Here is a 12,168-nt window from a genome sequence, read left to right on the forward strand (position 1 = left end):
AAATCATGCATACGTATCACGCGAAAGTATCGGTTTATTCAGTCATATCGAAGTAAGTTAGCCGTATCCGACACGTATCGGTCATTTTTTTGCAAAAAAATAAATAAATATTAATGGCCCGATACTTCTTTGATACATGTATCTGGACGAATCGGGACGTATCAATCTCAGATACGCGTCAGACACGATTCTTCACCATTTTAAGAGTATCGGAGCTTCACAAATCTATGTTCGAAATGAGGATTTTAGTGATCAATATTGTGATATGGTAACAATAATTTGAGGCGTATATAATTTTGTAACATTTTGTTGTTTATGATATTTTGATGCAGAGACGCATGATTTTGGTGAATGAATATGAGCTTCAACAGAATTCAGTTTCGTCCTTTAACTTATGCTCAATTTCATTTCAGTCCTTTGTTTTAAATTAAATGGTCACTTTGATCCCTTACTTTGTGTCAAAAGTTCTATTTTTTGGTACTTACATTTTCTATAAAGTAAAATTTGGTCCCCAATCCGAAATAGTCATAGATGATTATGACAGTATAACTGGATCAAAACTAACTCAAACCATAACATAATATAACCTGGTCAAAATAGTATATCATTAATAATAGGTTAAAAAGTGATTCACAACCAAGACATAATATAATTCAAAGTACATTAACCAAATATGTTCATAACCAACACATTAACCAAATAGAAAAATAATATGAATCTGACTACATAAAATACAAAACGGAACATTACAAAATCTATCCAAAAAAAAACATGACCCTATATGGAACAATAATAAGTCTCCTATATAGAGCATGACCCTTGTTCTAAATTCCTTTTCTTCTTTGGCCTTCCCAGCATCTTCTTAATGGGAGGTGGCTGCACATCAGTATATTGTGTCCGCACCCACAAATTTGAGCCATTACATGGACACACTAAAGGTAGGTAAACTGCTTCATAACATGCCTTCTTGTAGCATGCCGGTATCAAAAGACTTAATCAAATTAGTGAGTCACAATAATCATGTAGATAAGTTTGTGGTTAGTGTTTCTGCCAATGAATTTTTAATTTTATAAAAGTCGTATATCCACGAAAGTATAAGAAAAGTAATTACTTAGAGGGATAATATATAAATATAGTGTAATTATAATTACTAATTACATTTGATCAAAATCAATAAATATTTCTACAATGTTTGATATTCAATTAATCTAAAATTTAGCAAAAATATGACTGAAAATTCATAAAGAAATAAGAAAATCAAGAATCTCTAAATTGGATTAACATAGATCAATTAACGTTTCGATGAATGTTAGATTCACCGCAAGCATAGATGAAGCTCACCGTGGGGCCCGATGAAATGTTTCCCAGGGTTAGAGCAGCCTCAACACTCAACGAACATTAACCAAGTACTTACAAATTTATCACACACCAAATAGGTTCTCACGTTAGTGACGAAAGCTGACAAACGATCTTCCAGATGTGAGTCAACTTCTTACCAATTGAGTCAATCTTTATTGACATTAACTTACGGTTTTAGATAGATTAATGTTGCAGATAACAATGATTTTATTTGCATTTGCAGTTTAAACGTGTTTGTTTTCTTATCATCTTTATATTCTTGATCATGATCTTGTAGTGAGAATATAAATATAATTTCATTTCCTGTTAGCATTATCTTGTATTTTTCAAAGTCTACATTAATTGGAGAAATAAGAAAAAGCTTTTTATAAAACTTGTGTCGTATTCTAATTGGCTTTTATCGCACTTGGCTTTCATCAACCCTTTTTCTTGGAATAACATGATAAAACCATTGTGCTATAGTTTAGATCTCTTGACATAATTTTGGTCCACACAATGAAATTTGTTGACAAAGCCAAACTAGCTATTTGAAATTGACAACATCGAATATAACTTCAGACCTTGAAAAAACACATTTCAAACCCCAAACTAGCATTATTAAACCAACTTAAGTGAGTTAGAAATGTGTGCTATTATTATCAAATTATACTTTATGTATAGATATATTCAATATATTCAGTGTTTAGCCTTCATATTTCAAGTATTAATTATGGACATATGTGAAAAAAATAATAAATGAATTTAAAATTTTGTGGATGATTTTATATTTAGGGATAAAAAAAAATTATGTAAATGTTCTTATAATTAGAGGAACAATATTTAGAAACAATAAAGTTCCAAGCCAATTGAGTTAGGCTGCCTCTTTAAAAATAATAATAAGGGAGATACCCACTCCTTTTTTTTTTTTTTTTTAAGAAAGTTACGCTACTGCTATAACTCTTATGTTTGAATCCATTTAGATTTTATTTAAAACCGAATAAAAAATTTAATAATAAAATAACTTTATTTAAAATAAACAAAGAAAAATTAATTCTTTCAACGAAAAAAAATAAAGTTAGATCTATTCTTAGAAATTTGCAGAAACTTTTTTTCTTAAAAACCTAAGTATTTACTTGATTTAATATTCTCCACCTATGAAGTTTTTTACCCTCAATGAGTTTAACAATCTAAACTTTGGATTTGGATTCTTTGTCATTTTGCTATCGTTTTTTCTCCAATGTATTATGTAGCTTGAGTTTTTTCCACATAAGGTACCTCTTGAGATTGAAATGGTCTTATGTGATGTGTGAAATTCATTGTATATTAAGATGAACTTTGTTATTTCAGCCTAGCGTCGATACTTTCAACCATCTTTATATTTTTTAGTATAGTACATTATAAATAAAAAGAATACATAGACTATGTATTTTTATTAGTACTTTGTTATAAACAAATTAATGTTGTCGTTTAGGACAAACTCCAAAAAATAGTTGCAACAAACAAATGAAATGTGATTTGAGGGATTTAATTAGTATTAGTATTACTATAGATAACATTTACATCTAATACAAGTGATTAAAGAGAAAGGGATGTAAGAACATAAAGACTGCTAAAATTGAAAAAACAATGAAAGGAAGAATTAAAATGTTTTATTCTTTACTAATTTACTTGTTTTACATATTCTAAATGTGCAATACTCTCATGAGATTACAAACAACTACTAACAAATTGATCTATAACTTCATCTAACAATTCATCTAAAATTTCTAACTCAAAATCAGCACTTATATTTTCTAAATCATTTTGTTTCCTCTTTACTTCATGCAATTCACTTGATCCAACCAATTCATCATCAACTAGCTTGCAAATTTTAATCCAAATATCTACACACTCATTGTTATGCCTCTCTTTTTTCTTTGACCCTTCATTCAAATTGTTCTCAATTTCCTTAACTTTCATCTCTTCTTCATTTATTAAGTTACTATCAGAATGTAGAATAAATAGCTTGTCATTTTCAAGCACTGGTGACAATTTTCTTCTCCAACTCATATCAACATCACAAAGATCTTCCTCTGCAACATGTTTATATATGTAATTAGTTAGCAAATTTAAAACATGGAAAAAGGAAAATTAAGCTACACTATGTATCTAAATTTCTAAAGCTAATTGTGTGTTTTATTTTGTTTGTATTTAGATTAAAATGAGACAAACAATTAGGCCATGTTTGGATAAACAGTTTAACTTATTTCATTATGACTTATCCCATAAGTGCTTATGTATTACACTATTTCCAAAAAATGAAGATAAAATTAAGTCATATTTTCATTTAAGTTATAAGACGTTTTCATAAGCTATCCTCAAAAGCTAGTAGAAATAATCTAAAACCAACTTATTATGATTTATGAGCATGTCAATTGCTTTTTCCTTGTATGTAAATATGAAGTACGAACACTCCTCGGATTAGGCGTCGTGTCCGACACCGACACATATAATTACACTGAATTATGTGATTTTCTCAAATTATTACCGGTGTCGACGTGTTAGTGTCCGTGTCGTGTCCACATCCGTGCTTCATATTGTAAACTCAAATAAACATATCCAAACATGCATTAAATTTGAGGCAAGAAAACACATTAAAAGTTAAGCTAAGATTGAAGAAACAAACCTGTTCCAGAAACATCACACTCAAAATCAAAGACAGAAACAGGACTATAATCTTCTGAACTACATTCACTTTCAACCTTCTCTTCAACACAACATGTTTTTTCTTTCTTTCTCTTCTTCACTTTCTCACCATTTCCATCTTCCTTAAACAAACTCTTCTCAAAATGAAATTCACCATCATCATTCACCTTTTCTCTCTTGTTTTTCTTCTTCAATTCAACACAACCCTTTTCTTTTCTTCTCCCTCTAGACTTCAATTTTCTACTCTCACTTCCACTTTCAAAGCTAAACACCAAAAAGTTCTCATTTTCAAGCAAATGAAAAGCTTGTGGCACATAGTTCAATGACTTGCAATGTGTAAGTGAACTTGGTTTTGATTCAGAAACTTTCTGTTCTTCCATTGAATCCAATCCCATTAACCTTGCAACTACACCAGAAGAAGAAGAAGAAATTATAGTTCTAGTACTACTAGTAGTGTTAGTCTTCAATTTTTGAACTTTTTCACTTACAATGAACTTTGAATGAAATTCTCTAATCCTATGAAAAATGGTTGTAAAACACCCTGAAGCAACAGTTTTTGAGCAGCAAAATGTTGAGTCAAAGCTAAAGTTTGATGAAGATGATGGTGATGATGATGATGATGAATAAGATAATGTTAAGAGCTTCATGTTTATATGATTTAGTAGAAGAAAAGAAAGAAACTAAAATGGTTCTTTTTCTTTATACTTTTGGATTTTGAAATTCACCAATGATAAAAAGTAATGGAAGAATCTAAAGTATATGAATATAAAGATTTGAATTTTGGTATAATGAAGAGAAGGGTCGCGGGATTTTTATTTGAATATGTGAGAAAAAGAAAGTGTAAAGATTAGAATGGAATATAGTGTACTATGCTTTTGGTTATTGAAATGTGACAAGTCATTTTTTTGTTATGAATTTGTCTTTTTATTTCCTTGTTTGGACCAAACAAAAGACATGTCTCGGGGCACGTTAAGAGGACACTTTTTTACTCTGCCTCCTTTGAAGTTCAAATGGTTGGAATTTGGAAAGAAAAAGAATCAATGAGAATGTGATTTTTTATTTTTTTTACTTTATTGATTTTGATGATAGATTAGAAAGAAAGTGAGGATTGGATCAGATTATTGTATGGTCTAAGCTAGGCAGTGATTGTATAGTTTATTTTGTAGTTTTGTGTAGAGGGAGAGACATTTGACAGATTGTGTTTTGTTTTTGTATAATGTCAGTGGTGTGATCAAATTCTTTTGGGGTGTGATGTTAAAGATACTGTCTTTTGGTTGTGTTTGTTCCAACATAGTCCCTATTATTTTGTGGGATTGAGGATTAGTAATTTGATATTGAAGTGAGACATTTGAAGGGAAAAAAAATACTATGCACTTATAGTTGAATTGAAGTTGGTTTGATAAAATGATTGAAAAGGATATCCACCCCATTCCTTTTTATAGGCTAAGGAATAATTTTAGGTTTAATCTTCAATTTATGAGATACAAGAATTTTCAACTCTTCATGATGAAAATTATTAAATTTAATACACTTTTTGTTCCTCCTATTTTCATGATTCATGATTTTAACTCCTTGTTTTCAAATTCCAAAAGTATAGTGCTCCATATTTGAAAATTTTAGAATTTCTCTCCAACCTTAAATTGAGGTATTTTATAGGCAAATGTTAGTTTATTAATATATTGTTAGAGGGGATATAGTTAGTTTATTAGTATATTGTTGGAGGGGACAAAGAAATGTTAATAGTCATTAATCGAATTTAGGATCACATTCTTAAACTCTTTCATTGTCTCAATTCATTAATAGTGTGTTTGGTTTAGAAGAGAAGTTGTGAAGAGAGAAATAGGTAAGAGAGAGTATCAAAAGAGAGAAAAAGATGAGAAATAGAGTAGATTTTATTGGTTGTTTGGTATAAGAGAAAGATAAAAGAAATAGAGAAGAGAGAAGTGTTGATGATATCGAGAAGTACGAAAATACCCTTGAGATAAAAAAATCTCACATAAAATGATTTAATTAATTACTATATCATTTGATTTAATTATGAGTAGTTTAAATAATTAGAATAATTAAACTAATTGATATATTACTTAATGAATAAATAAATTGTTAATTAAAATAAATAATTTAATTATTTTTGTTATAAATTAATTTGACTAATTTAATATTATAATTTATCAGATAACCTCAACAACTTTCCTTTCCTGAAAATGAAATCCACGAGTAAAAATGTATAAACTACTCATCTCTAATTTAATTAATTAATTGATCACTCACAGGCACAGCATACAATCTGTCGTTCTACAGTACTTCCTCATCTCCATTACGGAAAATATTAATTGAAAAACTGAGATTGAATGTGATGATAATACTAGGTAGGAAACAAGGGTATAGTGGGAATAACATCCAAAAATTGCTTCTCTTCCCTGTTTCTTCGCACATGAGAGAAGAAGAAAAAATAGGTGGGACCCATAGTACTTTTATCTGTCTCCCCTATTTCTCTTCTGCACCAAACGATAGAAAAACCATTCTTCTCTCCTACTTCTCTCCCCTCTACTTCTCTCTTCCCTATTTCATGCCTACCAAACAGAGTGTAACAACTAGACTACACTTTTGGAAACAATCTATTTTTGTTGATGTATCAAGTTAAATAAGAGTTGACAAGTCATAAGGCAATGTGCCAATACATATGTAAATTTAATATTATTTTACTTTTGATATCTGTAAATTAGTGTTTAAAAAAACTTACTACCTCCGTCCCAATTTAATTGGCACAATTTTGTTTTTCACACATATTAAGAAAAATGTATAAATAAAGGGGAAAGTGGAATATATTGTATTGAGAATGATAAAAGTAGTATTATTTAGTGTTATATTGTATTGGGAATGATGAAAGTTGTATTGAAAATTGAAATGGGTCAGTTATTTTGAGACATTTTTTTTTAGAAAATGGGTCAGTTATTCCGGGACGGAGGGAGTAATAGAAAAGAAATGTAAAACCCTAAAATATTGTATTTTCCCAAAATATGCATTGTCATTTGTCACATCACATTATTATTTTGTAAAAAAAAAAATTGTCACATTATTCGATGACTTGTGAGCTTATTATTCATCAATACACATACCAAAAAGAAACTCAAAATTCAATGGTGGAAATTTAAAAAAATAAAAATAAAAATGGGAGATCAAAGAGGGTGACGATGACAATCAACACACTTTAATCAGCTTTACTTTAATCATACGAGTTCTCCTTCTCAAACCCTAGCCATCACCCTTTCCTTTTCTTCTTCTTGTTAGAGGGGTGATTTAGGGTCAATTTTGACCCAAAAATCACCCCTCCAAATTGTTTTTCCTCCTATCCTAATTGAATAAGTGATTTCACATATTTTCTGTTTTCTTTCGTTTGTTTTTGTGATTTCGTCGTCTTTGTACGACTCTGTTTGTTTTGATTTCCCGTCTTTGTGCGGTATGTTTTTGATTTCCGTCTTAGTGCGGTGTTTATTTGATTCAGGTTGAAAGATTAGCTTTGAGTAAGTGCAGATCCGATCAATGACAATGGCTTTGGCTCGTCAACGTTGCACATCCGGAGACATGAGTATTCCGGAGACTTGAACGTAGTCATATTAGTCATATTTGTAGGCATGGATACTTTGCCGTTTTATGCTATTAACATGTATATTGTGAGTTTGTTCACAGATTCATCCTTTTTGTTTTTAGCGAATTTGGATTTGTATTGTATCGATGTATTCTATCAATTTGAATGAATGAATATCGTTTATTTTTGTCAAAAAAAAATCAACACACTTCATCCTCTTCTTCATAAGAGGCTGATTTTCGGTTCTATCAAATAGCTTGAACGTAAACATATTAAAACAATGAAAAGAAGACAAAAATTAGCAACTTTGTGCTTATTTCATATTATATATGCTAACACTAACCAGTAAATGAGAAGAAAAAATGAAAAGTTTAACCACAAAGATTTGATAAAATGTACACTAACCTCTTGTGTAGTTGTGAAAAACGTCTCTAATTTGAAGAATTCGATGAAATTTGCTGAAAATTGAAACAATGAGAAGATATTTGGATTTGGTTTGTTGTTGTTGTTGTTGAGGGGAAGTTGTTGAGCAGTACATATATAATGGTACAGCTCTAAACATGCCTTCTGAAGCATATTTTCCATGTTTCAGATTGTTTAATTCAAATGGAAAAAAAACTAAAATGTGAATGGCATGAGAGAAGGAGAAAGGATGGAAAAAGAACTAGTACGTACTTCGCAATTATGGAATTAAAATCTCTTTTATTACACAATAATAATGTGTTAAGGCTCAATGACACATAGACTTTTTTTTATGGTTGTTCAATAGACTCTTTAAAATTGCTCACTTGACTAAAAAAGCTAATCAGGAGTTGTGTCTCGATCGGAATTCACACACAAAAACAGTCGATCGGGGATCACGAATTGATCGGAAGAGAAATTGAAGGGCCTATTGAACAACTTTCATATTTTTATGAGTATTACTTTTCCCACCCTATGGCCTTCCTCGCGCGCCCTATTTTTTTCCAATTTTACCCCTAGTCCGGATTTCGTAATCCGGAATGCATTGTTAGTAATTTTCAGATGTCCCCGGATTTTAAAATCCGGACTAGTATTTTAGCAGAACTTTTGCAATTTTAAGCTCTACAATTCGTAAAATAAAATGCGAATAAAATAAAAAACATAAATAAAAAGCCACAAACATAAAAACAACTCATTTTATTAATATATGAACAATACATTACAATAATTTTCAAGCTTTTTAAGCTTATTACATAACATCCTAAATCTATTTCTAATCTCCTAAGAGCCTAATTCTAATCTCCTAAGTGCCAAACCACTGGTATGTGATGAGACATACCAGTAGTTTGCCTATTGGAGGAAAACCGGAGGAGGAGGGAAGAGGAGGGCGGGAAGAAGAAACAAATGCCCCTGAGGGAGGTGGGGGGTGCTCAGACTTACGCCCCAACAGGCGAAGCTAATAACCACACTGACCCACATGACCCTCAGATGAACCTCCCTTCGTTGCAGCGCGGTTCCATCCTCATTGACCGTTCATACAAACCCTGAAAGTTTTCAACGAGGCCCTTATCTATGAAAGGCCAACGATGGAAAACCATGGCTGTAGAAGGAAGAAGAGGAGGAGAGGGATGGTGTGAGAAATGGTGGGGTTTGGAAGGGTATTTATAGGGAGGGGTGGGTAAAAAATGGTTGGGAAACCATTAATGCAGTCAAAAAACGTGGTAAAACACGTTTTTTTGACTTGACCACCGACAAATGCGTGTGGTGCAGACCACCGGCCATGACACTGAAGCGTTCCAGAATATACAATCCAGAATGCACCTTTGAATTCCGGAATATATTTTCCGGATTAGTGCGATTATGGTGCTCTTATGGTGAACGAGGGGAACGTTTGCACTTCTTTGTAGGGCTAAGGACATTCCGGAATGTATAATCCGGAATGCTTCAGCATTGGATTCTTTTGAAAGAGTGCCATCAATTAGTGGTTGGACGGTTACAACTACTAACACGTTTTCATTGACTGTATTAATGACCTAGGACTTGTTTAAGGCTATAAATAGGCTTCCATCTTCAACAAATACATTCATTCTTCACTTCACCTCTTTCCTTCCATTTTCTTCAAATTTTTTAAGTATTGTAGGAGTGTCGGTGGTGTCATGGTCATTGTTGACCGTTCCTATGAACCCTGCAATAGCATTTCAGCTTGTGTGGGGTTCATATAACGGTCAACAGAGACCCTTGACATCAAAGAAGACACAAAATATTCATATCGTCTTTGTTCGGATTTTATAATCCGGAAACACTAACAATCTGGTCCGGAAAACATAATCCGGACCAGGGGTATTTTTGAAATTTTTGCAGGGCGCGCGAGAAGGCCATAGGATGGGAAAAGTAACACTATTTTTATTCTTTTCTTTTCTATTAATTGGTGTGGGCTTCCATGTGAGTAGAGATCCGCCAAACAGTTCTCTATTTCACAATTTAAGTGGAGCAATTTGTTATCGTTATCATTCCAACAAGGGCAAGTGTCTCTGAGGCGCTTAATTGTTAAGAAAAAAAAATTAAATTCTACCTAAGAAATTGTGTATTTGTTTTTTAAAAGTTGAAAAAAAAACTCTTTTCAATATAAAATTTTATCTCCAATCAACACATGTTCTCCAACATCAATTATAACATCACACCTTAGATAAACTGCCAAATCACATGCCAAGTTACTTAGAACCACCATTCAAAAAAGAAAGGTTACTTCAAACTTGAATCAGTCTCTTGTCCTAGTGAACTACTGAACTTGATGTCGGTGATTGCTTACAAATGCATTTGCTATTTTGAAACAAAAAATTCTACACTCAATTAATTAAGGGTTAATTATGTTTTTGGTCCCTACAAAATTGCGACCTTGTAAGTTTAGTCCTTACTTAATTTTAATAACATTTTTAATCCCTACAAAAAATTTCTGCACTCAATATTAGTCCTTACTCAATCCAAATTTGTTTAATTTATGCTTAAACTCTTAAGTTTTTCAACAATTTTTTACAGGCGTGTTAAGAACGTTATTAAAAGGTCCTCCAAAAAAAATATCGCAAATATTTGATTTCTAAGTCCATATTTTTGTTACTTATATCTTAAACTTTTGTCGTTTTAAAAAATTCATATTTAATTTATTTCATGTTAAAAAATTATAAATTTTAGTAAATGAACCTTTCATAGTGTTCTAAACTTGTATAAAAAGAATCGTTAAAAAATTTAAGAGTTTAAGGATAATTAAACAAAATTTATTTTAGCAGGGACTAAAATTATAAGTAATTTTTTTTTTGTAGGGATTAAAAATGCTATTAAAATTAAGTAAGGACTAAACTTACAAGATCACAATTTTGTAGGGACCAAAAACATAATTAACCCATTAATTAATTTGGACTGCTTTCAATCAAGTCATTTTTTACACAATTACTTGTTCATCAGGCAAACACCAATTGTCATACCAATTCGCCCTCAATAATATGCTCAAATTTCAAAACTCTGTTTTGGTTGAAAATGAAATCTTAACCGATCAAAATATAAGCCATCTCTGTATTGTGGATTAGTTTTACACTATATAAAAATTGATTTTGACAATTAATAATTATTTAGAGGTTATTTTTTTATATTAAAAAATTTACAGCTATTTTGTGTTAGATTATTACAATGAAAACCATTTTTTGAAAGAAATTATCTTCTGCACATGATTGGAACTCTCGATGAATTCATTTTGTAAGAATTATGGTAGCGGAAGAAGAAAAAAAACTGTCAACTAAATTTAGATCTGTTGGTAGAAATATTACATAATATATAAAGGGGTCGAGGTTCAAATCTCAAACGTCCCACTTATACGAGATTCAAATTTCAAACACCTCACTTATATTTAAGTTAGATGACTTCTAGTCACTACCAAAAAAAAAAAAAAGACTCATGGAAAAAATAGCAAAAAGTCTATGATCATCTTAATTGAAAGAAAGGTAGGTTTCCTTCAAAATTGATTAATATTATTCACCATTTTATTACATCCACTCTCATGAAATTTTGTTGAATGGGAACAAGACTGGCAATTTCTCTCCTACAAAAGGAATTCGCCAAGGAGACCCATTGTCCCTCAAATAGATCAAATGTTTGATAAATGTTGAAGACTTAATGCACACCAAGTGGAAAGAGAAGTAATGTGAGTTTTTTTTTTCGTTACAATGAAGTAATGTGAGTTTGAAACAACATCAAATGTCATGTCCCATAAACTTTTATCATATGAACTAATTTACAACAAAAAATTTATACTTTTCTATTAACATCATATTATTTGTCTAATTGATGTGATAAATTAAATTTCTTTCATGTCCTATGACTATCTTGACTATTAAAATTATTACAACCATTTTAACATTATCAACCTGGCCAACCAAAACCAAAACCATTATACTACGTATGCAATTTTTACACTTTACACCACAAGAGTAAAAAAAGAAGGGGAAGAGGTAGTGGTTAGAAATGAAACAAATCACTTCAGCATTTTGATTTAAATTGAACATGTGAATGCTCAGTACAAGGGAGTGGTAAGAAAACATAACAGA

General features: G+C 31.0%; 1 protein-coding gene across 1 annotated transcript; it reads right to left on the reverse strand.

Annotated features, from left to right (window-relative positions):
* Window positions 1–2,877: 2,877 nt before the first annotated feature.
* Window positions 2,878–4,777, reverse strand: LOC146923219 (uncharacterized). The gene is made up of 2 exons (XM_085715920.1): window positions 4,004–4,777; window positions 2,878–3,410 (listed from the first exon to the last, which is right to left on the reverse strand). Exons 1-2 carry the CDS (start codon window positions 4,668–4,670, stop codon window positions 3,046–3,048), a joined length of 1,032 nt encoding a protein of 343 aa, XP_085572046.1. The 5' UTR covers window positions 4,671–4,777; the 3' UTR covers window positions 2,878–3,045.
* Between the last annotated feature and the right edge of the window lie 7,391 nt (window positions 4,778–12,168).

This window comes from Medicago sativa, chromosome 5 (assembly GCF_051527215.1).
Source record: "Medicago sativa cultivar Bolivia chromosome 5, Bolivia_mono, whole genome shotgun sequence".
Lineage (NCBI taxonomy): Eukaryota > Viridiplantae > Streptophyta > Magnoliopsida > Fabales > Fabaceae > Medicago > Medicago sativa.